General features: G+C 43.1%; 2 protein-coding genes across 13 annotated transcripts in view; one reads left to right on the top strand and one right to left on the bottom strand.

The window, feature by feature from the left end:
- Positions 1-12,322, bottom strand: part of DFFB (DNA fragmentation factor subunit beta) — a 38,146-nt gene extending 25,824 nt beyond the window's left edge. For 4 of the 5 annotated variants that reach the window (XR_009552493.1, XM_007527243.3, XM_060201307.1 and 1 more), the window contains exons 1-3: positions 12,105-12,322; positions 10,875-11,001; positions 3,389-3,577 (exon numbers count right to left, since the gene is read on the bottom strand). Coding sequence is in view for 4 of the 5 variants with exons in the window: in XM_007527243.3 (XP_007527305.2) it covers positions 3,389-3,577; positions 10,875-11,001; positions 12,105-12,302 (514 nt within the window). In the remaining variant the exon portion in view is untranslated. Of the gene's footprint in view, positions 1-3,388; positions 3,578-10,874; positions 11,002-11,853 lie in introns of all 5 variants that reach the window. The other variant, XM_060201308.1, reaches the window with a different exon arrangement.
- Positions 12,323-12,495: 173 nt separating this feature from the next.
- Positions 12,496-27,850, top strand: part of CEP104 (centrosomal protein 104) — a 44,946-nt gene continuing 29,591 nt past the window's right edge. For 2 of the 8 annotated variants that reach the window (XM_060201300.1, XM_060201303.1), the window contains exons 1-7: positions 12,496-12,753; positions 17,933-18,083; positions 20,530-20,703; positions 21,722-21,860; positions 23,000-23,062; positions 25,115-25,191; positions 27,665-27,833. In XM_060201300.1, the coding sequence (XP_060057283.1) occupies positions 17,971-18,083; positions 20,530-20,703; positions 21,722-21,860; positions 23,000-23,062; positions 25,115-25,191; positions 27,665-27,833 (735 nt within the window). In that variant the 5' untranslated portion in view covers positions 12,496-12,753; positions 17,933-17,970. Of the gene's footprint in view, positions 12,754-17,932; positions 18,084-20,265; positions 20,428-20,529; positions 20,704-21,721; positions 21,861-22,999; positions 23,063-25,114; positions 25,192-27,664; positions 27,834-27,850 lie in introns of those variants that run through there. The other 6 variants (XR_009552492.1, XM_060201298.1, XM_060201299.1 and 3 more) reach the window with 5 other exon arrangements.

The following is a 27,850-nucleotide window of genomic DNA, read 5'->3' as shown; positions in this document are numbered from 1 at the left end:
ACTGTCATAGTTGGGTGACCCCTTTCTAAAACAGGGGTGGTCCATAAAATCTCAGGCTCCGAATTCGAGCTGTTCTCTTGCTCCAGCCAGTTATTTCTATGCTGGAAGTTCCCACATACAGCGGGTTCCTCCTTCTGCTCACCCTCTGTTATTGTTACTTGGTGTGGTGGGTGTAGCGATGGATTGGGTCCCAAGCTAGGCTTCTGTTTGTGGAAGAAGGGCACAGCACCAAGCGGGCGACCTGCTTCATTCCCTCTTGGGGGCGGGGCTAAGGGAAGCCCCACACCTAGTTTAAATCCCTGTTTACATTTGGCAGAGGCATGCCATTCCTATGGAACCTTGACTAACAATCTCTCCTCCAGTGAAATCCTTTCTGGCATCTGGGACAAGGCATTCGTGGTCTCTGGTTCCCTGTCTGGAGGCAGGGTTGCCCTGACTGGAGGTGGGGTCGCCCTGACTGGAGGCGGGGTCGCGGTCTATTTTCTGGACATTGGTTACGCCAATGCCCTTGGCGACCGCACTGAAAGCAAGCCCCTTTTTGCTTATGCAAGGTAGCTGCATAGGCCTGTAACATAGGTCCTTGAAAAGAGCTTGATCTGAGATCCTGTGTAGCTAGAATCCAAGTATCTGGGTGTTCATTTTTAAGAGTGATACAGGCCTGTCGAAAATGCGGAAGCATTCCATCCCAGACTATGGATCGCAGGAGGAGAAAACAAGCGTCAGGATTATAAATCTTCCTTTCCAAACTCGACTGGACCCTGGCAATGAATTTAGCGAGGGATTCATCAGGTTCTTGTTGCAGGGAGAGAATGGGGGCTGAGGCTGCTCCCATGGGTGGTGTTAATCGCTCCCATGCTTTTAATGCACACAGGCATACTTGATCAAAATACCCCGAAACTTGGCTTCCGCCTGTTGAATCCCTGTTTCTAATTGGCCTGTTCCAAACAATGCATCAAAATTACCCTCTGGCTGATTTTGAATATTTTTCCGCGATTGTTGTAAACATTCGTCGCAAAAGAATGCCTCCCATTGCAGGAAGAGGGGGCCTGGGAGCGTAGCACGAGTCACATCCCTCCAACCTTGGGGGGTATTAAGGTTCTGAAGCAGGCCTTGTAAAATGGACCTGGTCCATGGGGCATGAATACCGTCATCCTTGATAGCCTGGCGTAGTTCCTTCAGGTCTGTGGCGGAATATGGATACCAGGCCTGAGGTTTTTGTCTATTGGGGGCAACATTGACCAGAAATGTGTGGACTTGCTCTGATAAGTGTGTAGCGGTAGGAGGAGTCACCGAAGTGGGAGCTTCTGGACAAGTGGCCGAAGAAGTGGTTTTGGAGGCTACAGGAGAATTCGGACATGTGTCTGTAAAAACAGGGGTGGGCGAAGAAGCAGCCGTAGAGGCAGCAGGAGGTTCCGGACATGTGTCTGCCAAAATGGGGGTGGCCGAAGAAGTGGCTGTGGAGTCCAAAGGAGAATTCGGACACGTGTCTGCCAAAATAGGGGCCTCAGGGCAAGATGCCAAAATAGGGGCCTCAGGGCAAGATGCAGAGGAATTAGGGTGGGTCAAGATCACGACAGGCCTTTGCTTCTTCTTGTTTTTAAGGTGCTGGTTAAGTTCTATGATCACTTCCTTTATCTCTTGGACCTCAGCCTCTAGGTCCTTAAGCCTTTTGAGAGGTTGCCCTATATATCCCTTAAAAGCTGCTATGATGATAAACAGGATATAAGGTGAAGCCCCGAGAAAAATGTCCCAGATATATAAAAATTGTATACTGGAAAAAGAATGCAGGATTTGGAAAAGATTTTCCATGGTGGAGAGACCTCAGGAAAACAATAAGAAAGAAAAAAAAAATCACAGTGCCTTAACACAATATTGCAGATACCCAAAAGGTGTGTACTTATCTAAGATGTCTTCTTGTAAATCTGCTGCTTATGTGTCCCTGTTCCGGGCGCCAAAATCTAAAGCAGAGAGTTGGATTCTCAAGCATGAATGAGGTCCCTTGACACCATATATGCCAGAGCAAAATTTTAATTCTCTCTCTCCAACTCTCACTCTCATTAATAAATTTTTTTTTAAAAAATTAAAATTAAAAGTCTTACATGATCCCTAGAGGTTCCTAGATTCATGGAGATAGAAAGCAGATGGTGGGAGAAAGAAAGACAGGGAAAAAGGAAAAAAAAAGGGAGGGAGGGAATTGTTAGTAGCCTGGGAGGTGGTACAGCAAATAAATGTTGGACTCTCAAGCATGAGATCCTGAATTTGATCCCTAGTTGCATATGTAGAGTGATGCTCTGGTTCTCTTTAATTAATTGATGATTAATAAAAATAATACATTTTTTAAATAAAAAGAAAGCAGACAGTAGGGGTCAAGGGGTTAGGCATGAGTGTTTAGCTGGGACAGTTGCCATTTGGGAATGATTGTACAACTGACCTGTTTGCTTCAAAGTGGATCATAAAGCTTACGCGTGTATTCTTTATCATAATTAAAAATAATAAAAACAGGAGTCAGGCAGTAGCAGTGGGTTAAGCTCATGTGGTGCAAAGCGCAAGGACCGGCGTAAGGATCCCGGTTCAAGTTCCCGGCTCCCCACCTGCAGGGGAGTCGCTTCACAGGCGGTGAAGCAGGTCTGCAGGTGTCTATCTTTCTCTGCCCCTCTGTCTACCCCTCCTCTCTCCATTTCTCTCTGTCCTATCCAACAACAACGACAGCAATAACAATAATAACAACAACAATGATAAACAACAAGGGCAACAAAAGGGAAAAATAGGGAGTCAGGTGGTAGCACAGCGGGTTAAGTGCACCCGGCGAAAAGCACAAGGACCAGCGTTAGGATCCCAGTTGGAGGTCCCAGCTCCCCACCTGCAGAGGAGTTGCTTCACAGGCGGTGAAGCAGATCTGCAGGTATCTGTCTTTCTCTCCACCTCTCTGTCTTCCCCTCCTCTCTCCATTTCCCTCTGACCTATCCAACAACGACGACATCAATAACAACAACAATAAACAAGGGCAACAAAAGGAAATAATTTTTTTTAATTTTACAAAAATAATAATAATAAAAACAAAAAGACCAGTCTCAGGGCTGCCTAGGCCTGGCACATTGCTAGCAGAGAAGACAGATCAGGCAGACACACTTTGAGGGAGGCCCTCCTAGGAAATGAAATAAAATCCTTATTGAGTACCACATTTTATATAAGACACAAGGACCCATGTTCAAGCCCTCAGCCTCCACATGCAGGGGGAAGCTTCATGCTTGATGAAGCAGTGCTACAGGTCTCTCTCTCTTCCTCTCTATCTCTCTTTGCTCAATTTCTCTGTGTACAATAAATAAATAAAACATAAAATAAAAATAAAATGCTTGTGGGCCTACCCAGGTTGTAATCCCTGCCATACCTTCGAACCATGGAGGATCCTGGGTCCTGGTCTCAGCAGCAATGTTCTCGCTGACGTTGTGCAGCAGGTCAGCCAGGAGCCTCTGCCGCAAAGGGGCTTTCTCACCCGACAGCAGCTGCCGGGCCGCTTGGATTAGCTCAGCATTTGGTTTGTGAAACACGCTGAGGAAGCGGCTAATGTCACTCACATCTGCCAGCAGAAGAGAACAAACAGGAAGGGGAACCTCCTTAGGGGCACTTCCTTCAGCAGATACAGCACTGGCCCTGTGCCCTGTGGGAAGAGGCTTTCTCCGAATCATCACAGGTAAACACCCAGACACATAGATGCCTGGGTCTAGTACTTGCCTGGCACCAACCAGCCTATCCTCTGGCTCTGTGTCACATCTCTGGGTGATGTGACAACAGATGATGCAAGATAAGCTAATGTTCAGGGAAAATGCCCACCTATAAGCTACCACCCTGTTTTTGGACCTCTTCTGCACACTGAATCACCAATTCTTTGGTCCTGTCCTCAAAACTTAATTCTCTCTTCAAATCACGTTATTACTCTCTTCAGGGGCCTTTCCCTGCACATCTTGACTTGGTGAGCCCTCCTGCAAGCACCTCATACCAAGTTGGCCAAGAATCTTTACAAAATTTCAGCCAATGGAATTCAGAAATACACCTAGAATTAGAATGTGGTCCAGCAGGGTTATTCAGTGAATAAAAGGTTGTGTAATATTAGAAGTAAATAAAAAATAAACAACAAACCAATACAATTCACCCTATTCACAGGCTGAAAATAAAAAGTCATGCAATCACACCAAGCAAAGCAGAAAAATATGGGAGAGAAAAAAAAAAATCTCCAGAACCTAAGACTTGGTGAAAAACTCAAAACTTAACATCCAAAGCACAGACACAAAAGAAAAAAATGGACAAATTGAGTTTCATCAACATTTAAAACTTTAGCTCCACCGATGACCCTGTTTAAAGAATGAAAATGTAAGCTACAGAATAGGAAAAAAAAAAAAGAAAATTCAAAAAAAAATTATTTGCAAAAAAACATTTAACAAGACTCAAATCCAGAATATATTAGAAGAGTAATTTGCAAAGTAGAATATTTTTTTAAAAATCCAATTAGTGGGCAGAAGATGTGAAGAGACATTTCACTAACCAAGAGAAGCAGATGGCCAATGACCCATAAAAGGATGGTCAACATCACCAGCCATTAGGGACATGCAAATTAGACCACAGTGACACAGCACTGCTCAACTGCCAGAAGGGCTGAAACCAAAACAGTCCCCCACATATCTCAGCAAAGGAACCCACACAGATGGGAGGTAGGGATAGGAGGTGGGGAGGGGAGGACGTCCTAGCTAAGTGGTCCAGTCCTCTGGGTATGGCTTGGCACTTTCTTCTTTTTATAACAACTCTATTGATACTTGATTTTCCTTCTTTTAAATTCATTTAAAATGTACAACTATAGGGCTTTTGCATATTCAGAGTTACACATTCAATTTTAGGCTATTTACCTCAAAAAGAAATTCATCCTTCACCTGTCAACTTCCTTTCCTCCAAGCCCACTCCCAGTCACTTCATACAAAGGGAAACATACAGTTTTCTGGGTGTTTTTTTCACAAGGGCCTTTTTTTTTGTTTTAATTTTGCTTGATGTTTACAAGGGCTGGATACATTGCAGTGTGTGTAAGTAAATTTTTCACTGCAGAGTGTGGGTAGATAGCATAATGGGTTATACAAAGAGAATCTCATGCCTAAGGCTCCAAAGTCCCAGGTTCAATACTTCACTGCGCTGTATGGTCAAATGAAATTCTATTGTATGGGTGCACCACTGAAACCACCCAGCAGGCACACCAAAGATTAATGTTTTAGGTGGGTGTACAAGCTCATTTAGATAATGTGTTGCTTCACCATGTGCAATAACTCAGATTTAAGCCCAGCCTCCAGAGCATCAAAGAAAGCTTTGGTGCTGTGGTCTCTAGCACTTTTATTCAGTGTCTGTCTCTATTAAAAAAAAAAAAAAAAAAAAAAAAAAAGAGGAGTCAGGCGGTAACACAGTGGGTTAAGTGCACGTGCTGCGAAGCGCAAGAACTGGCATAAGGATCCCAGTTCGAGCTCCCAGCTCCCCACCAGTAAGGGAATCGCTTCACAAGTAGTGAAGCAGGTCTGCAGGTGTCTATCTTTCTCTCCCCCTGTCTCCTCTCCTCTCTCAATTTCTCTCTGTCCTATCCAACAACAATGACAGCATCAACAACAATAATAACCACAACAATGATAAAAACAACAAGGGCAACAAAGGGTAAAAAAAAAATGGCCTCCTGGAGCAGTGGATTCACCAAGCCCCAGCAATAACCCTGGAGGCAAAAAAAAAAAAAAAAAAAAAGGTGGGGTGATAGTATAAGTCATGCAAAGATACTCTCGTGACTGGGGCTCCAATGTCCCAGGTTCAATCCCCACCACCACCACCACAAGCCAGAGCTGAGAAATGCTCTGGTAATTAATTAATTAATATTCCTATTGTTCTGGGGTTTTTGAAGAATGTTGAGCTGCAGCCCTGTACCAAATAAGAATTTGGGGGTCAGGAAAATTTTAAATTAAATTAAATTTAATTTAAAATTAAACTGTGCAGCAGGTTAAGCGCAATGGCGCGAAGCCCACGCATGAAGCACAAGGACCAGCACAAGGATCCCGGTTCGAGGCCCCGGCTCCCCACCTGTAGGGGAGTTGCTTTACAGGTGGTGAAGCAGGTCTGCAGGTTCTCTCTCCCTCTCTGTCTTCCTCTCCTCTCTCAATTTCTCTTTGTCCTATCCAAAGACAACATCAATAACAACAATAATAATTACAACAATAAAACATCAAAGGCAACAAAAGGGGGAAAACAGAATTAAAAAAATAAATAACCAAATCAGAATTTACAATCTTTCTCAGAATTATTTTTACTGTTGCTCCTAAAGATGTTTTCTAAATGGCCATAAGACCCTTGTCCAGTTTATCCAGGATCCCCGAACTACATCACCATCTAGCCATCAAGATGAAATATGACAAAAAAGATTTGTGTATACCTATGTTCACAGCAGCAGAGTTTGTAATAGCCAAAACCTGGAAGCAGCCCAGGTGTCCAACAACAGATGAGTGGTTGAGTAAGTTGTGGTATATATACACAATGGAATACTACTCAGCTATTAAAAATAGTGATTTCTCTGTTTTCAGCTGATCTTGAATGGACCTTGAAAAATTCATGTTAAGTGAAATAAGTCAAAAACAGAAGAATGAATATGGGATGATCTCACTCTAAGGCAGAAGTTGAAAAACAAGATCAGAAAACACAAGTAGAACCTGAACTGCAGTTGGTATATTACACCAAAGTAAAAGACTCTGGGGGGGGAGGGGAGTACAGGTCCAAAAAGGATGACAGAGGACCTAGTGGGGGTTGTATTGTTATGCAGAAAACTGAGAAATGTTATGCATGTACAAACTATTGTATTTACTGTCGAATGTAAAACATTAATTCCCCAATAATTAAAAAAAAGGAAAAGTAACACAATAAACTACAGTGACAACTTCCCTGCCCCTAATTTCTTCCTCTGAGACAGATCTATCAAATGTATTTTGATATTGTGACAAAATTTAATTGCATGTTTTTAAAAAATCTTTTTATTTTATTTATTTATTATTGGATAGAGACAGAGAAATTGAGAGGGGAGGGGAGGTAAGGAGGTAGAAAAACAGAGAGACACCTATAGCCCTGCTTCACCACTTGTGAAGCTTTCCCCCTGCAAACGGGGACCAGGGGTTTGAGCCTGGGTCCTTCTGCACTGTAATGTGTACACTTAACCAGATGTGCCACCACTTGGCCCCTGATTGCATTTTTTTTTTTTTAACAGAATACTGTTCAGCCCTGGTTTATGATGCTGAAGGGGGTTGAACCTGGGACTTCGAAGACTCAAGCATGAGAGTCTCTTTGCATAACCATTATATTATACACCCCTGTTTATTTTTATAGATTTTCTGGCTTATTCATTTTAAACCTAGGAAAGCAATAATTTTTCCTTTGGTTGTAAAATAGCAGCCATGACAAGACAGATTTCTTCCCTCTCAATGCATTCACAATCGTTTAATGGACTTCTGATGACTCAGAAAATCTCATGCATCTCATGCATCAATGCATCAATTTTCCAAATTGGACTTTATGTGATTAAAAATAAATTTAGATCAAACAGAAAAAAAAAAAAAGAAACAGAAGGATGAATATGAGATGATCTCACTCACCGGCAGAAGTTGAAAAACAAAATCAGAAGAGAAAACTCTAAGCAGAACTTGGAATTTTGGTGAATTTTGTTAAAAGACTCTGAGGTGGGTGGGGGGAGGGTTCAGGTCCTGGAACATGATGGCAGAGGACCCAGTGGGGGTTGTATTGTTATATGGAAAACTGGGAAATGTTATGCATGTATAAACTACTGTATTTACTGTCGACTGTAAAGCATTAATCCCTCATTTAAAAAAAAAAAATCAGAAAGAAAAATGACTTCAAGGCGTAAGACAGTCTGAACAAACTAAATGAGACTCCGAGACCTCACATCTCTTAACTTTCTTCTTTTCCCCTTTTTCTCTCCTACTAAAAGCTCCCTAAGACAAAGGAAGAAGGAGAAAAATCAAGGAGAATGTCTCCTGGCTTCCACCTCATCAGTCTGCTGTTAAAACCAGTCTCTTAGGGGTCGGGCAGTAGTGCAGTGGGTTAAGTACACATGACGCAAAGCGACCGGGAGTAAGGATCCCAGTTCGAGCCCCTGGCTCCCTGCCTGCAGGGGAGTCGCTTCACAGGCGGTGAAGCAGGTCTACTGGTATCTATCTTTCTCTCCCCCTCTGTCTTCCTCTCCTCTCTCTATTTCTCTCTGTCCTGTCCAACAACAACATTATCAATGACAATAATAATAACAACAACAACAATAAAACAACAAGGGCAGCAAAAGGGAAGAAAAAAATAGCCTCCAGGAGCAGTGGATTCGTGGTGTAGGCACTGAACCCCAGCACACACACTGTTGGCCCATTGCATCAGTAAGGACTTGTCATCCAATGGCTCATCAACACACACCCCCCGAAAGAGCTGCCTCTGAGGAAATGGGAGGTGTCATAGTAGATAAAGCATTGGACACTCAAACACAAGATCCCAAGTTCAATTTCCAGTATCATATGTGCCAGAATGATGTTTTGGTTCTCTCTCCTCCTTATCTCTTTCTCGCTCTCTCATAAATTTAAAAAGAAAAAAAAATGTAGTTGTGTTTGGCTCACTGCATGTAACATTACATATTAAAGTATCAAAAAAAAAAAAGCTGCCTCCAGAGCTGGGCTAAACATAGCAACCTGGATTTTGAGCCTCTGCTCCCTGCCTTCAGGGAAGATGCTTCATGAGTGGTGAAGCTGGTCAGTAGGTGTCTATCTTTCTTTTTTTTTTTTTTTTTTTTTTTTTCCCGAGATGAGACTTTAATGTGATGGCCGCACCGCGGTGAGGCCTGGTCTCAGGTGGTGCTGAACGGAGAGAGGGAGAAACATCAGACTCCGAGGGCAGCAACTCCCATCCCTACATGCACCGGTGTCTATCTTTCTACACACACACACACCTTTTCCATTTCTCTCTGTCCTATCCAATTTGAAAGAAAAAAAAAATGGAAAAAATGGCTACTGGAAACTATGGATTCATAGTACTGGCACCAAGCCCAGCAAAAACTCTAGTGTGTATGTGTGTGGGGGGGGGGGGGGATGGGAGGGGAACTGCCTCTGAAAAGCTACCGCTAACCAGGCAGCTCCTCCTACCCCAACCCACTGTAGGTACCCTAAGGACAGCATGTCCCAAACATCAACAGAAAACAAGACACCAAGCAAGAAGAGCCACACCTAGCCACTCAGAAAGCCATCTGTACTGCCAGCTTAAAAGAACAAAAAGTACAGTATACAGGAGGGCATAGCACGGCCTACAGCTCTGTCTCACCCTAAAAACACAGCCCCAACTCCCAAACCCCTCCCTCCATCTCAGGAGATTCTGCACACCTCTAATGAACATGAAGTTCAAAGAACCATAGAAGAAGAAAACATAGCACAGTGGATTAAGCGGGCACTAAGCACAAGAATCTGCGTAAAGATCCAGGTTCAAGCCCCGGCTTCCCACCTGCAGGGGGTAGTTTCACAAGCGATGAAGCAGGTCTGCAGGTGTCTTTCTCTCCACTCTCTTCCCCCCTCCTCTTTCAATTTCTCCCTGTTCGACCCAACAACAAAAGCAAGGGCAACAACTAGGAGAACAAAAAAAAAAAAAAAAACGGGGAAAATGGTCTCTAGGAGCAGTGGATTCTTTTTTTTTTTTTTTTAATATTTATTTATTCCCTTTTGTTGCCCTTGTTGTTTTACTGTTGTTGTAGTTATTATTGTTGTTATTGATGTCATTGTTGTTGGATAGGACAGAGAGAAATGGAGAGAGGAGGGGAAGACAGAGGGGGAGTGAAAGATAGACACCTGCAGACCTGCTTCACCACCTGTGAAGCAACTCCCCTGCAGGTGGGGACCCGGGGCTTGAACCAGGATCCTTATGCTGGTCCTTGTGCTTTGAACCACGTGCACTTAACCTGCTGTGCTACAGCCTGACTCCCGAGCAGTGGATTCTTTTTTTTTTTTTTTTTTTTTAAATTTTATTTATTTATTTTCCCTTTTGTTGCCCTTGTTGTCTTTTTTTTATTGTTGTTGTAGTTATTATTGTTGTTGTTATTGATGTGGTTGTTATTGGATAGGACAGAGAGAAATGGAGAGAGGAGGGGAAGACAGAGGGGGGAGAGAAAGACAGACACATGCAGACCTGCTTCACCGCCTGTGAAGCGACTCCCCTGCAGGTGGGGAGCCGGGGGCTGGAACCCGGATCCTTACACCGGTCCTTGCGCTTTGCGCCACCTGAGCTTAACCTGCTGCGCTACTGCCCGGCTCCCCGAGCAGTGGATTCTTAATGCAGGCGCCGAGCCCCAGCAATAACCCTGGAGGTAAAAAAAAAAAAAAAAAAAGGAGAAGGAGAATAAAAGAATAAAACACACATGGAACAATCATCTGAAACACTGGACACCTGAGCAAGTGGTCTGTGGCCTTGTCATCTAAGCTACTTCAACTCCAGGGGCTCAGTACTTCAATTCCTTTAGAGCTCAGTACAAAGGGAAGTGTCCTCACCAAGTGCACCCAAATAAAAGACTCTGGGGTGGGTAGGTGGGTGGGGAGAATACAGGTCCATGAAGGATGATAAATGATATAGTGGGGGTTGTATTGTTAAATGGGAAAGTTGGGAATGTTATGCATGTACAAACTCTTGTATTTACTGTTGAATGTAAAACATTAATTCCCCAATAAAGAAATAAATAAAATTAAAAAAAAAGGAAGTGTCCTCTCTTAGAGCTGGTCCCTACCACACTCCAGTACCTGCATAACCAGCTTCCTCACCCATCCCCGGGTCTCCCCACTTACAGCCCTGCCAGGTTTGGCCCGCAGTGAGAAGTAAGAGCATTGAGTTGTCAGGGGCCTTGCAGAAGTTGTCTCCAGTCAGCTCAGACCCATCTTCATAGAGGCACAGGTGGGAGCCAGACTCAGGCAGCTGAGGGAGGAGGGAGAGCAGGCTTATTCAATGGAGGTCAGGCCAGCAGCTACTCAGGGCTTCCCAACCACACCATAGTCCTCATACAAAACAGGAATAAGTTGGCCTTTAACTTAATTGGGTTTATTAAATGATTTGTGACTAGGCAGTATCCCATATAGCAAGAATAAATGCAATACAGACTTGGGTCTAAAAAACCAGTTGGGGATACAGTTTGAATGTTTCAGCCTGAACCACAAGGAGCAGTGTTTGTCCAAAGGATCAAGGAAACAAACCAAGGCAGCCCTCCTTAGTGGTTCTATATTGTGCAAAGTCGCCTAAAAAATATACCCAGTGGTGTGAGTGTGGCGTGGAATATACACTGCAATCTTTAAAAAAAATCTTGTAAGCCATTATTAGTCACAAATTAAAAATGGGGAAAGACTACATACATATATACCAAGTGGCTGCCGCTTGCTTTGTGGGGTTCGTCACAGAGGCATTTTAAGAGTTGACTGGGGCAGCAGCCATTGGGCAGGGATCACATCCCCTTCCGCAGGGGTACAGAAGTCAGCACACACCCGCAGAACTATTTCTCTGTGTTGAATGCTAGTGAATCCAGAACATTATACTGAAAATGGCTCCCTGCCCGTCTAGGGAAGCAGGAACGGTCCTGCTCCACACGGATCCATTTTATGAACTTTTCTGCATCCCTACCCACCACCACAACCACCACCTTCCCACCCCAGCGCTGGGCGGGAAGCTCTAATACGATATCTACAACGGACTGAAGACCACCACAGAAAAGGCTTCACTTTACAGAAGAGAAACTGAGTCCCGAGGCAACCAAGTGGCTGTGTCCAGGGGACTTGCCTCTGAGAATGGAGCAGAGGAGACAAGGGTAGTTCACCACGTCACACCCGAACGGGCAGCTCTGCAGGGCCAGCCCCAGGAACCAGCCAGTTGCTCAATCCCACCGCCAGCAATGGCCTGGGCACCCCAGTTCCCGGGAGCAGTCTGGCCGCGACGCCTGAGGTTCCCGCCGAGCCCAGGGCTTAAGCGCGGGAAGCAGAGCCCTGCAGGGACCCGGACCTGCAGGACAGCACAGTGCACCCGCCCGGCACCTGCAAGAGGCGGCAGCCCTTCCGCAGCACTTCCTCGGGACTCTTGCCCGCCACCCCGAACCTCTGATGGCCGTCCAGGGCTCGTAGCTTAAACGCCTTGGGCTTCTGAAACACCGCACACATGTTCACAGAGTGCCCACACAGGCAAGACGCGCAGTGTGGCCTCAGTTCACCGGACAAAAGTAGAGGAAACTTCATTAACCAGAAGAGCCAGTGAATGCTGGCCTTGTGCGCAGGCGCAGAGCCCCGGAAACTACATTACCCAGAAGCTTCAGAGAACTTAGTGGTGTAGGCCCTCTTGGTGTACGCCCTGCCGCCTGAAAACTACACTACCCAGAATGTCCAGGAACGTTGTCCAGCCTTGTACGTAAGCGCATAGCGCCAGGACGTGATCGCGCACGCGCGGAGGACCGGGCTCAGTGCCTGGTTGTCATGAGAGCAGAGGCCGCGGCCACGGAGATGGGCCCTGGCCCCCGGGGCTGCTCATCAGCTGCCTCCACCGCTGCAGCTCGGGGGTGCGGGGCAGCCGCGGGTGGCAGAGAAGAAGCAGCTTGAATACCACCACCCGAGGCGTGGCGCTGCGGGGGCTAGCGGAGGGCCCCCGGGGTCTTGCAAGCGCCAGAGTCCAGGCGGGCCTCGGTCCGAGCAGGTACCCGATCGGGCCGGGGGCGCGGGCCAGTCATTCTGGAGGCTGGCTCTGTGGATGTGAGGGCCGGTCTGAAGCAGGGTCTGAGGGGCCAGGGGTCGGGGTCCCAGCGTTCCGAAGGCGGACTTGCAGGTGTGGGGGCTGAGAAGGGGATCGGGTTCACACACACACGCTGGGTCTGAAGGCGCTGGCCACACACTCGCCTCGCCTTGTCCCCGCCTGGATCTGCTACCCCGACTCTGCAGCACCCATCAGCAGACAGAATGAATGGAGACTCTGGTTATGTCCTGCTCTGGTCAGATTTCCATCCTTTTTTTTTTTTTGTTTCTCTGAATTGTCAGATACTCTGAGGCACTGTCAAACCCTTAGCATTACTTGACCATGTGTCATTATTTAATTATGTAGCGTTTGCATTTTATTAAAAAAAAAAAAAGCAAAGTGGAAACAAATATTGTCTCCTGGAAAAAGGTTTTAAAGTTGCTAGTTTGTTTCCATTGGATGTATAGTTTCAGATAACCCGAGGCATATAGAAGGAAGCCAGTAGAAAGCGAGTGATTGATGCTAGGGGAGAAATGTGCTTGTTGGGATTAACGACCCAGGTGTCCCAGGGAATGGAGCCGCCGGTCAGGAAGACTGTGAATAGCAGATTTCAGCAGAAAACTGGTTTTTAAGTTAACCTTCCCAAAAAGTTGTTTTTTTATTATTATTTATTTCAGAACCTAAGAATTCTATAATGATATCCCCAGGCATTTCATGTAACACTTAAAAGTTCACACAGAGGAGACCCTGAAGTACAGCTGGAAGAGTGTGTTTATCATGGGGTCCTTTTCAAATCCCCAACTGCAGTAGATCATTGCAGTGCCCAGACATTTCTGCCTGTTTCCCAAATGCTGATACTTTGGGACTTACAAAGGCAACATAATGTAGTGGACACAGCTTCTTTTCAGACTGAGAAGTGCCCCTGTTTGCGTCTTAGCGCCCCAGCAGAGGCTGTTGGTCAAGGTCAGAGACTGGCCCTCTGAGAACAGACTTTCTGGCCTCAGTGTCAGTCTCTCAAGTTGAGGCAGTGACACGTATGTCAGGGTTGTATGATGGTATAAACACATTTTTGCTGCTGAGGACAGACCTCGCATTCAGCGCTCTATGGTTGGCATCATCTGCAAAAAAAAAAAAAAAATATATATATATATATATATATATATAGCGGGGAGGGGGAGATGACTGTTAAAGAGTAAGTCTCCACAGATGAGACTATATGTATGATGCATTAGACTTTTAAGACTTTCAGGATACATAATCTCATTTATCTGAAAATATTTAATATCTACTATTTTCAAGGTGGAATAGGAAATAAACCAAGCTCTTCAAGATGATGGAAGGATTCAGGGACTTCAGAGCAGAGGTTATAGTTTTGATCCTTTGTTTAGTTAAGTTTTAGAATTCATGATGGAGATAGCACAGTGGTTATGCAAAAAGCCTTTTATGCCCAAGGCACCAAAGATCCCAGCTTCAATCCCCAGAATTACCATAAGCCAGAGTTGAGCAGTGCTCTGGTAAAAATAAAAAAGAATTAATGATAAGAATGAGGATGGCAGCAGCATATTAGATTAGGACAGAATTGGTTGGCCCTTCAATTCTGGACAAGAAGCCCATTGACACTTAAATGGGGACATAAATGATGATGACCTCAACTGGATTGCTAAGGACTCAGCTGCACAGGTCTGGCAGGTGGGGCAGTATTCTCCATGATGTCGTGTTTTCTAGACAACGGGGTGGGATTAGGAAAAGATGCAGAAGTGGATGGAGTTGGTGAGAGGGAAGTAGCCAAGTCAAGGGAGAAGAAATCATGCCAGGCTGAGAACCTCAGCTTGTAATGGGAGAATTGTAGGAATGAGGAGGCACTCTATTCCTGGCAGAGGATGTTGGGGGGCAGGGAGGAAGACAGGTAAACTTACAGCACCCTATGGATTAAATCACACATACTCATTTTTTTGTTGTTTTTGTCTTTATTTCTGAGAGGAGGAGAGAATGAACTAAAATATCAGAGGTACATGAATTGCCTGGGCTTGAACTTGGAATCTCTTGCTTAAGAGCCCAACACTTTACCCACTGTGCTACCTCCCAGACCACACATTCATTTTTTTTGTGCCTACTTTTTATATTTTCCAAATTAGTCCCTTTAATTTTTCTCTTCTCTACTGTGATATCCTTCAGTGATCTGTGTATTAAAAGGAACTGGGATCTTAAATAATAGTTTATCATTCTATTTTTAATGCTTTTGTTCATATAGTGCACAAAACGTGAATGCTAGTCAATAATTTATTGATGTGGGCCTCTTCAAATTCTCATGAAAGCAAATGAAAGATCCCTAATATGCATTATATATATTGAAATAAGCAAATATGCAGTATGTTTATGTTACCTCTGATTGAAACTTTCAGTTCATACTATTTCCGACCCAGAGGACTTTCTAGAGAATTCTTTCAAATCATTTATGTTTGTTTAGTGATAACCTTTCACTGCAGATACTTAAACCTAACTCAAATTGGCTTACCCAAGCAGAATTGGATAGGCTTAAGAGCTCAAAAGGTAGGTTCATCTGTGCTTCTCAACCCTGCTTCAGCCTGTTCTCTGGCAGAATCTCCCTCCACCCACCCCCACGGCCCCCTGCACACACGCACACACACGTTTTTTTTCATGACCACAGTGTCCTTGCATTTAAGTTACATTTATCTAGTTTGGATTCTGTTCTCATGTTCTCATACCTGAAACAGTTACTTCAGGGTAGTTGTGGAGCTTATAAACTAAGCATACACCAAGGACAGGAGCTGAGGAAAATTGGGTAGGAGGGGCAGAATCCCAAGGGAGATTGCAATTTCCAGAGTAGCAGGCAAAACTAGATACCACAACATTTACCTTCAGAATAATGGCCACTTACTATGACACTCAGGTTCACAATTAAAAAATAAGCATTAAAAAAAAAAGGGAGTCTGGTGGTAGCACAGCGGGTTAAGCGCACTTGGCAAGAAGCACAAGGACCAGCACAGGGATCCTGGTTCAAGGCCCCAGCTCCCCACCTGCAGGGGAGTCGCTTCACAGTCAGTGAAGCAGGTCTGCAGGTGTCTATCTTTCTCTCCCCCTCTCTGTCTTCCCCTCCTCTCTCCATTTCTCTCTGTCCTAACAATGATGACATCAATAACAACAACAATAACTATAACAACAATAAAAAAGGGCAACAAAAGGGAAAATAAATTAATTTTTAAAAAACTACTGTTAAAAAAAAAGCATTCAGTCAACTCTGACATATCGCCTTTGAACCAGTCGGGCCCATTGTTCACATTTTGTACTAACGTGTCTTTCTAGAATCTGCTCCCTTCTTTGCCTTGCAATTTTCTTTAGTAGTTATTACCATTTTGTTGATTCAGCAGCCCATTTTCGCCCCTATTTTTTATGTAACTTATTAACACACTTGTTGTATTAGTTTTTTTTATTTTTGTTATTTCATTTATTTTCCTTTTGTTGCCCTTGTTGTCTTTTTATTGTTGCTGCTGTTGTTATTGATGTCATCATTGTTGGATAGGACAGAGAGAAATGGAAAGAGGAGGGGAAGACAGAGGGGGAGAGAAAGATAGACACCTGCAGACTTGCTTCACCACTTGTGAAGCGACTCCCCCGCAGGTGGGAAGCCGGGGGCTCAAACTGGGATCCTTAAGCCTGTCCTTGCGCTTTGTGCCACATGCACTTAACCCGCTGTGCTACCGCCTGACTCCCATTGTGTTAGTTTTTTTTGTTTGTTTGTTTGTTTTTTAAATATTTATTTATTCCCTTTTGTTGCCCTTGTTGTTTTATTGTTGTAGTTATTATTGTTGTCGTTGTTGGATAGGACAGAGAGAAATGGAGAGAGGAGGGGAAGACAGAGAGGAGGAGAGAAAGACAGACACCTGCAGACCTGCTTCACCGCCTGTGAAGCGACTCCCCTGCAGGTGGGGAGCCGAGGTTGGAACCGGGATCCTTATGATGGTCCTTGTGCTTCTTGCCAAGTGCGCTTAACCCGCTGCGCTACAGCCAGACTCCCCCATTGTATTAGTTTTTAATGTAAGAACCTTTCTAGTTGTATCTTAGCAGAAAACTTCACTTGTACCATAACAATATCAGTATACAACAACAAAAATTTGTTCCAGAAAATAGAAATCCAGGCAAAGCTGCCTTCCCTCAGAGGAAAGTAGAGAGTTTTGCTTGGCTCTGGCTTATGGTGATGCTCTGGTTTATAGTGGTGCTGGGGATCAAACCTGGTACATTTAATGTGTCACGCATAAGAGTTTCATAACCATTATGCCATCAGCCCAGCTCCAGAAAGTAGAAATCCAGAGACAAGGCACAGCAGAGTAAAAGTGTTAGGGGATTCCTTCCTGATTCTTCCAGCTCTGGTGCTTCCCATCAATCCCTGACAGTGCTTGCCATATTTCCTACTGCTCCCTTGCCCCCCCTTTTTAAGATTTTATTTATTTATGAGAGAGAGAGAGAGAGAGATCCAAAGCATTTCTCTGGTGCATGTGATACCAGAGATCAAACTTAGGGCCTCATGCTTGAGAGTCCAACTCTATCCACTATGCCACCTCCTGGGCTGCTTGGCATATATTCCCATTGCTCTAGTCTTTTGGCCATAGTTACATGACTTTCTCATCATCTCTGTGTATCTGGATCTCCTCTTCTTTTTCTTTTTACCAGAGTACTAATCAGCTCTGGCTTATGGTGGTATTGGGGGGGGGGGGGTTTGAACCTGGGACTTTGGAGCCTTAGACTTTAGAGTCTCTTTGCATAACCATTATGCTATCTACCCCCAATCTGGATCTCTTCTTTATAAAGACAACAGTCAGACTAAAGTAGGGCCCACCCTAATTTGATGATTTCTACAAAAACTATATTTCCTAATGAGATCATATTCACAGGTGATGGAGTAAAGACTTCAACACAATTTTCAGAGGAACACAGCTCAGCCCACAACAATGAGCATTCATTTGGAGAAAGTCAAGATAATTTAAATGATAAATAGAATTTGGCCAATAAAAAGTGCTTAATAAAAAGCTAAAGTCTCTGAGTGATGAAAAATTCTAATTGTATATGAATTAGCACTTTCAGTGATACAGTACTGTTTAATATATTAAATCCCTTTTTTTTAAAGAAATCTTTCCTGCTTTTCTGAACAATCCAGTGAACAGAATGCCCCACAAGATTGGATTTGTCGTTGTCAGCTCATCTGGACATGAGGATGGCTTCAGTGCCCGGGAATTAATGATCCACGCACCAACTGTCAGTGGGTGGAGGTCTCCAAGGTGGGTTGGCCAAGGGACAGGGCTGGAGCAGTGGCTTTAGGGAGCACATGGATTCCTTGTATTTTAAGCTCTTGATCTGACTGTAACTCAGATATTGAGACTCAAAATGGTCAGAATATTATCTGTCTCTTTTCATGATGAATTTTTTCCTTCTGTCTATGCTTTTGAAGAAGACGTTGGCCTCTTCTAACAACCCAAACTGATTTATAAAATGTAAAGATATAGACAATACAAGAAGGAAAATGATCTCTATAGTTTTACCATACCCCTATTTCAGCCTGGATCTCATCTGTACTTAGTGCAGGAGGTTTTAAAGCTATGGGCTGATGAGCCTCCCAAGTAAGTGTAGATAAGAAGGAGCCAGGAGGTGGGGGTATGGATCGACATGCCAACACCCATGTCCAGTAGGGAAGCAGATACAGAAACCAGACTTTCCACCTTCTGCACCCCATAAAGAATTTTGGCCCTTACTCCCAGGGATAAATGTTAGGGGAATATGACTAGAAATCTCTGAACTCCAATTCCATCAGGACCTGGAGAGAGAAGAGGGGAATAAAAAGGGGGAGGGAGGACACTCAGAAATAGTGTCCATAGGCAGGACCATAGGAAAAAATGGACAAAAATATATAAATATAGATAGATAGTTATAGAAATAATAGTCAACCTATATCTTGGGAGAACTAATGAAGTTTCTGAGGACACAGAATTCCGGTAGTGAGAAAGGTGGGAAATTACACCCCTGTTATCTTATAATGTAATATAATCACTATTGAATATTAATTCACTAAATCACTATTAAATCACTAATAAAAATTTTTTTTAAAAAAAGAAGGATCCTGGAATCTAGTCCAGACAAACTCAAGGCTGAATAGCAGGGAAAGAGCCCTGAGGTGGGAGGACTGGCTGTCATGGACACTTGACCAGGCACTATTCTAAGGGGCATGACTGAGTATGGTCAGAACCATGGAGTGGACATTACAACATGGAAATCAGTAGCTTTTCTCAGAGTCACCTAGGGACAGACCTATCCTAAGTGGAAGGAGAAGAGTGGAGAAAGCTGTTGTGGTGACAGAAGACTGCTCCTTGGGGAAGTGTGCTGAGGTCGTAAGGGGTGGCTAGTGAGAGATACAAAGCCAAGATTTTCTAGGTTATGTCTCTGTTTTCATGTCATAGGTGTAGTGGAAAGAAAAATGGGATCAGGCTGACTCTAGTGAGTAGAGGCTGACAGCAACTCAGAAAAGACCCCTGTGTCCTCAGTGCAGAGTGGCCAGTTGTGGTCAGCAGGTAGAAGTGTGTGAGCTAGTGGGAACTGAGCCAGGAGCAAAGACCTCTCCTGTCTGTCACATCCTCCAATATGCTTTCTGTGCCAGGTGATCCCACACCTGCTGTTCTTCTGAGCCAGTGTCTGCTCAGGAGACATTCAACACAGGCCATGACTACTGTCATGTCCTTAAGGTTGTGCTGTGCAGCCTTCCTGTGTTCATATGTGAGGGCTAAGCAGACTCTGTGGTTTTGATTGTCTCCCACAGAAGTTCTTAATATGTTGTGTCACTTGGAGCAGAATCAGATGTTCCAGTAGTATAGAAAGTGGTAGACTTCTCGGGGGCCAGCAGGTTAAGCACACATTGCGCAAAGAGCATGGATGGGCATAAGGATCCCAGTTTGAGCCCCCCGGCTCCCCACCTGCGGGGGTTCGCTTCACAAGCAGTGAAGCAGGTCTGTAGGTGTCTTTCTCTCCCCCTCTCTGTCTTCCCCTCCTCTCTCCATTACTCTCTGTCCTATCCAACAACAATGACAGCAATAACAACAATAATAACAACAACAAGAGCAATAAAAGGGGGAAAAAATAGCCTCCAGGAGCAGTGGATTCATACCAAGCCCCAGCAATAACCCGGGAGACAAAAAAAAAAAAAAGTGGTAGATTTCTCCAGAAATTTCATTAAATACTGATTGTTGCTGTAACTCAACCTAAGATTCTCTTAGTGAATAGTTTTCCAAAAGTGTGAGTGAATAGTTTTCCAAAAGTGTGTACGTTCCTGTGGGTATTTTTAATTGGCTTCCCCATGCCTGAGGCTCCAGAGTCCCAGGTTCAGTCCTCCACAGCACCATAAATCAGAGCTGAGCAATGCTCTGGGCAAGGGGGAGGGGGGAGATTGAATTATTGTCTTATAATGAATTTCAGATTTCATTTCTAACCATTTACTAGATGCCAGAAATATGCCACATTGGGAAGGAGGCAAATCAAGTCAAATCTTAGCACCAAATTTCAACTCTGGACCATGAAAAACTGAAAGGGGCAGGAACAGTGTTACCTTGTGTCAGGACTTGCAGCCATGGATACCAGGTGCTTAGTCATCCCTGTTACTTGGAAGAGCAGGCATTGACTTCTAGAAAGCCATAGTCAGTGGTAATCATGTAGAAGAAGCAAAAATGTGTTTCATTTCAGGTTCTGCCAGTTTCCACAAGAAATTGTTCTTCAAATGGTGGAGAGATGTCGAATAAGAAAGCTACAGTTACTTGCTCACCAATATATGATTTCAAGTAAAATTGAGTTCTACATTAGTGAAAGCCTGCCTGAGTATTTTGTACCATATCAAGCAGAGCGGTTTCGAAGACTTGGGTGAGAAGGAAATTTAAAATTTATAATGTTAACTTCTATCCTAAGTAATCCTCCTTCAAAGAAATTTTAAACGAATGAGTTGCCCCCTACTCTTATTGCTATGTTACATACTTGTATTTATTCAGAATTACAGTTTCCTAACCCCTGCTCTGTATTGCCTATGCCTCATGCTAATTCACAGTGTTGTCACTGTCACCCATTATATTCAACTTTTGTAATGAATACTAATTAGAATATGGCTTCGAGGATTTTTTCCATAGGTTTTTGTTTCACTGTAGACCTAACTTTCTTTTACAATGTGTGGGCTCATTAGGAGCTAAGGACAGATTTATTGAAAAGCACATTTTCACATCAAGATGATTCTTGGGGCCAGGCAGTAGTGCAGCGGGTTAAGTGCACATGGCACAAAGCACAAGGACAGGCGTAAGGATCCCAGTTCGAACCCCCAGTTCCCAATCCTTAGGGGGGTCTCTTCACAAGTGGAAAAGCAGTCTACAGGTGTCTTTCTCTCCCCCACTGTCCCCACTGTCTTCCCGTCCTTTCTAGATTTCTCTCTGTCCTATCCAATAACAATGGTAGCAATAACAATAATAATAATAACAACAGTGATAAATAACAAGGGGAACAAAAGAGAAAAAATAGCCTCCAGGAGCAGTGGATTTGTAGTGCAGGCACCGAGCCCCACCAATAACCCTGGAGGCAAAAAAAAAAAAAAATATATATATATATATATATATGATTTAAAAAAAATTTTTTTTGCATTATCTTTACTTACTGGATAGAGACAAATCAAGAGGGAAGGGGGTGATAGAGAGGGAGAGAGACAGAGAGACACCTGCAGCACTGTTTCACCACTTGGAAAGCATTCCCCCTGCAGGTGGGGACCAGGGGCTCGAACCTGGGTCCTTGAGCACTATAATTTGTGCACTCAACCAGGTGCACCACCACCCGGCCCCTTAAAAGATGATTCTTGAGTTGTTGTTGTTGTTTTTTTTTTTTTTTTTTTTTTGTCTTTCAGGTATGTCTCTCTCTCTGACAATGAAAAGACTGGTTGCAAAGCTCGGGAACTAAAGTCAGTTTATGTGGATGCAGTAGGACAGTTTCTTAAGCTGATTTTTCACCAAAACCATGCCAATAAATACAACATATATAACCAGGTGAGACACACATCTTCACCATCTTCCCACTTCGTTGTGGGATCATGTCATGTTGTATCTTTTCAGGAAAGTGTGTTCAGAATCTCCTGAGGTGGTATTTTTCTTTTTATAATTTCATTCTTTTTATTTTTTAAAGATTTTATTTATTTATTTATTTATTTATGACAGATTTATTAATGAGAAAGATAGGAGAGAGAGAAAGAACCAGACATCACTGGTACTTGTGCTGCCAGGGATTGAACTTGGGACCTCCTGCTTGAGAATCCAATGCTTTATCCTGCGCCACCTCCTGGACCACAATAATTTCATTCTTTTTTATATGATAGTTTTTTATCTTTATTTGCTTAGTTATTATTGAATAGACACAGAGAAATTGAAAGGGAAGGGGAGATAGAGAGGAAAAAAGACAAGAGAGACAACTGCAGTCCTGCTTCACTACTTGTGAAGCTTTGCAGGTGGATATCAGGGGCTTGAACCTGGCTCCTTGTGTACTATAACGTGTGCACTTAACCAGGTGTGCCACCACCTGGCCCCTGAGGTGGTATTCTTCATTGATGAATTCTGTGATCATCTGTATATGCTATTCTATCAGGAGCTAGCCCTGGACAATAAAGTAAAATAGGATACGTTTTCCTTCCTCTGTCCTGCCTGCACAGCCTTCAGTAACATCTCCATGTTCATAGCTCATCTGAGGGATCCTCAAGGAAGGGGGTGAGGGGAGAATAAGTCCTCCCCTGTGGGAAAAGTCACTGATTTAGACTGAACTATGTTAATTTAAATTCTTACTTCATTATCTAATTTAATAACATAACTGTGACCCCATACTTAGTCATGAGTAGATGATCAAATTGGATCAGAGTGAGGCTATGAAAGCTTGGGAGAATTTTCAGCTATTACTGTTTTAACATCCTTGGACATTAAAATGACTAGTTGACTCTGTTAGAATATTAATTTATGTGACTTACAAAAATTAGTAATGACTACCATTAACATAGTTATATAGTTTAAATTATCATTAACTTTAGCATAATATTTCATAATTAATACATTCTCCCCTTTGATAATAGTATAGATCAAAAATTGGTCATAAAGAGATCAGGGCATCTTAAACATTTGACAATTTCTGTTTAAACTCTTAGGTTGCTCTGGTTGCAATAAATATCATCGGAGACCCTGTCGATTTTGGTGATGAAAGCAATACTGTAAGTTTGTGTAGTTTAAATTCTTTTTTTTGAAATTATTTATTATTAATAAAAGAGAGAGGAGGTGAGAGAGAGAACCAGAGTATAACTCTGGCACATATGATACCAAAGACTGAACTCAGGACCTCAAGCTATACAGTTAAGTGCCTTATCCACTATGCCATCTCTTATGCCACTCTTCTTTATTTCTTAAGATTTATTTTATTGAGCCTACCAGACTGCTCATATAGGAGAGTACTTGCTTTGCCACGTGCTCAGCCCAAGTTTGAGTTACATCTTGAACACACTAGAGGAAGAGTCAGTGGTGTGGTATCTTCCCTTTTCTCCCTCTCTCTCTTTCTCTGAAAAAAAAAGAAATGGTATTACTTTTTACTAGCAGGGTTATTGCTATACTTCAGTGCTTGCACAACTCTACTGTTACCAGTAGCCATTTTTTATGTGAGAGACAGGGAGAGTGGAGTGGGAGAGAGAGATCAAAAGAAGACACCTATAGCACTGCACTACTACCCATGAAGCTGTCCCCCTGTAGGTGGGGGTAGAAGGCTGGAGCACCAGTGCTCAAGCATGATAAATATGCTTTCTACAGGTGAGCCACCACCTGGTCCCATCTCCTCCCCAATCTCTCTTTATCTGAAAAAGCTTTTAGCTGATAAAGCTCCATGATGACCAAAAGAAAAAACTTTATTATATTTATTTCATATGAAGTAGAGAGTGAATTTCACATGAAAGAAAGAAACCAACCTTATACATGCAGTACAGAGAATCAGACTGGGAATCCCAGGCATGTGAGTCCTGCACTCTTAACAGTTGTGCTATTTTCCCAACCATGAGAAGTTTAATTTCTAAGTAAGAGATTTTTTTTTTTTCTGATAGGAGGCAGCAATTTATTTTTGTCACAGACAGTATCATCTTAAAATGAAGGAAAAAAATATATGTATATACATATCATACATACATATATATATTATGTCTTACCCTGTATGTGGCCCACATCTGAGCCTCAGCACCACATAAGCAGTACTATGACACTGCAGAAAACTCCAATGCTGTGACATTTCTCCCATTGTCACTCTGTCTGAATGAAAAAGCAGCCCAAGGGGCCAAGTGATGGCACACCTGGTTAAGCTCATATTGCGGTGTACAAGGTTGCCAGTTCAAGCTCCTGGTCCCCACCTACAGGGGAAAAAGCTCCACTAGTATTGGAGCAGGGCTGCAGGTGTCTCTCTTTCTCTTTCTCTTTCCCTTTCTGTCTTCCCCACCCCTCTCAATTACTCTCTGTCTCTATCCAATAATAAATAAACAAACAAACATTTAAAAAGAGTTATTAAAAAAAAAAAAAAAAGCATCCCAGAGTGGTGAGAAGTACATGCACAAGGCTCCAGCTTCTCAAACAAACGAATTCTGGGGGGGGGGGGGGGGGTTTGCACCAGGTTAAGTGCATATAGTATGAAGTGCAAGGACAGGCACAAGGATCCTAGTTCGAGCCCCTGGCTCCCCACCTGTAGGGGAGAACACAAGTCTACAGGTGTCTTTCTCTCCGCCTCTCCATCTCCCCCCCTCCCCTCTCAATTTCTTTCTGTCCTATCCAATAAAATAGAAAAAAAAAAAAAAATGGCCTCCAGGAGCAGTGGATTTGTAGTGCAGGCACCAAGCCCCAGCAATAACCCTAGAGGCAAAAAAAAAGAAATTCTTTGTAAATTCACTAGTGGGTAACTATTAGGAATTTTCAGCAGATACAGTATATTAAACTTTCTCTTACTCAAGAATTTTAGCTATCTCTTCAAAAGACTAGGATCTTGAAGTTTGCTCATACCTTAATGTCAAGTCATTTCCATTTATAAGATTTATTTATTTCATATGAGATTGAGAGACTGTTTCACATGAGGGAAAATGAGAAACCACTCCTGTACATTCAGTACCAGGTATAAAACCTACACTCTGTTTTATACTCGGCCATTTGATTATTTTCCAGCCACTGTGATCTTTTCATTAAGCGTTTTTGATGTTACTTTTTTCTTCTCTGAGATACTAAGTACAATTCTTGCTCCCAAGACCTCTAGAGAGAAGTTAATCGATCACTATCTGGGACACAACACAGAGGACCCAGCTCTGGAAGGAACATGTACTGGGTAAGAGGACTGCTCAGCCAACAGAAAACACAGACTTCCTTAGAATCATCAAAATGTGAATCATCTAGTATATTCTGCATTTGAGGGCCTCTAAAATCACTTTAGAGCTGGATAAGCCACTGATTGGATTGTTTTAAACATACTTAAAGATTAAGGTCACCTTTATTTAGCACCTCTTCAAACTTGTTTATTTCTATATAGTCTAGTATTACTAATAACTTCCTAATATATATCTTTTTAAAAGTTTTATCAGCCATTCTTCTTTTAATTAGTGATTTATTTATTTATTTACTTTATTTATTTATTTATTTATTTTGCCTCCAGGGTTATCAATGGGGCTCGGTACCTGCACTATGAATCCATTGCTCCTGGAGGCCATTTTTCCCATTTTTGTTGCCCTTGTTGTTGTTATTGTTATTGTTGTTATTGCTGTTGTTGTTGGATAAAACTGAGAGAAATTGAGAGAGATGGGGAAGACAGAGAAGGGGAGAGAAAGATAGACACCTGCAGACCTGCTTCACCAGTTGTGAAGCGACCCCTCCCTACAGGTGGGGAGCCAAACTGGGATCCTTAACACCAGTCTTTGCGATTCATGCCATGTGCTCTTAACCTGCTGCACTACCACCCAGCCACCAGTTAGTGATTTAATAACAGTCAACAGGATTGTGGGATAAGAGGGATACAACTCCACACAATTCCCACCACCAGAGTTTCACATCCCACCCTCCATTGGAAGTTTCCCTAGTCTTTATTCCTTTGGGAATGTGCAACAAAGATCTTTATGGGGTGCAGAAGGTGGGAGGTCTGCCATTCTTCAATACTTGACAAGCTCATAAGTGAATTTTTTTTAATTTTATTTTATTTATTTCCTTTTGTTGCCCTTGTTTTATTGTTGTAGTTATTATTGATGTCATTGTTTTTGGATAGGACAGAGAGAAATGGAGAGAGGAGGGGAAGGCAGAGAGAGGGAGAGAAAGATAGACACCCACAGACTTGCTTCACCGCTTGTAAAGCAACTCCCCTGCAGATGGGGAGCTGGGAGCTTGAATTGGAATCCTTATGCTGGTCCTTGCACTTTGCGCCCATGTGTGCTTAACCCGCTGTGCTACCACCCAACTGCCATAAGTGAATTTTTAAAAGGACTGGGACTATATCTTGGATGGAGCTTGAAGTCAGAAACAAGGATGACTGTGGAATGATCTCACTCATAGACAGAAGTTGAAAAACAAGATCAGAAGAAAAAACACTAAGCAGAACTTGCACTGGAGTTGGTGTATTGCACCAAAGTAAAAGACTCTGGGGTGAGCTGGGGGGAAAGTTCAGGTCCTGGAACATGATGGCAGAGGAGGACCTAGTGGGAGTTGTATTGTTATGTGGAAACCTGGGAAATGTTATGCATGTACAAACTAGGATTGGGGCTAGCAGATAGCATAGTGGTTATGCAAAAGATTTTAGTGTTGAAGGTTCCAAGGTCCCAGATTCAGTTTCTACCAGTACCACTATGAGCTAGAGCTGAGTTGTGCTCTAGTAGTCAAAGGCTGGGGAAGCAGCATAATGGTTATGCAATTAGCTTTCATGCCTGAGGTTCTGAGTACCTAGGTTCAATCCCCAGTACCACCATAAGCCAGAGATAAGAAGTGCTCTGGTAATAATAAAAAATAAAAAATCATTTTATCCACTGCACCAGCTCCCAGACTGTAACAGTTTTTTTTTTTTTAATTTTGTGTGAGAGATGAAAGAGAGGGAGATAGCCAGACATCATTCTGGTTCATGTGCTGCTAGGGATCAAACTTGGAAGCTTATGCTTGAGGGTCCAATACTTTATCCACCATACCACCTGCTGTACCAGTGATCACTTATATTTTTAACACATATTTTATATTTATTGTTTTATATTCTTCAGGTAAAGACAGAGAGGTAGAGAGGAGGAAAACACCAAAACTTCTGAATCGAGGCCAGATTCAATCCTGGGCCTGTGCACATGCCCAAGCAGCGCACTATCCGAGTGACCTATTTTCTGTTTTCATAGAAGTTTGGAATTTGTCCACAGTTCTTGGTGTCATTTTGACTACATACAGTTGAGACTGCTGACGCCAAGTAATTGATACCTAAACTGACTCACAGAATTGGTATAGTCTCTGCTGTCATCTAGAAACCAAGTATGGTGCCAAGTATGGCTGGTTGAGAGAGCCATCCTCTGCAGGTCTACTCTACAAGGCTCAGAGATTCCAGAATACAGTTTAATTTATAGTAAAGAGCATAAAATTCAGAATCAGAGACTACTTTCACAAAAATTATGGGTCTAAAGCCCATTATCAGTTTCTCTGAGACTTTGTTTTTCAGGCAGAGAGTGCTCTCAAATTGGGGTGTTGGGGATAGAGAGGGACACTCTTAGCTGGGTCTCTTGAGTACAGAGCTTCGTAGTGTCACATAGATTAAAACTGGTTCTAAAATGTTTGCTTCTTTCCTTTAGGAAGTCTGACTATATTTCTCCGCTAGATGATTTGGCTTTTGACATGTACCAAGATCCAGAAGTTGCACAGATTATCCGAAAATTAGATGAAAGAAAACGTGAAGCTGTCCAAAAAGAGCGCTATGATTATGCCAAGAAACTAAAACAAGCTATTGCTGACTTGCAGAAGGTATTGCTTCTGGAGGA

The sequence above is a fragment of the Erinaceus europaeus genome, chromosome 11 (genome assembly GCF_950295315.1).
Source record: "Erinaceus europaeus chromosome 11, mEriEur2.1, whole genome shotgun sequence".
Taxonomy (NCBI): domain Eukaryota; kingdom Metazoa; phylum Chordata; class Mammalia; order Eulipotyphla; family Erinaceidae; genus Erinaceus; species Erinaceus europaeus.
This window is presented reverse-complemented; position numbering and strand designations above follow the sequence as displayed.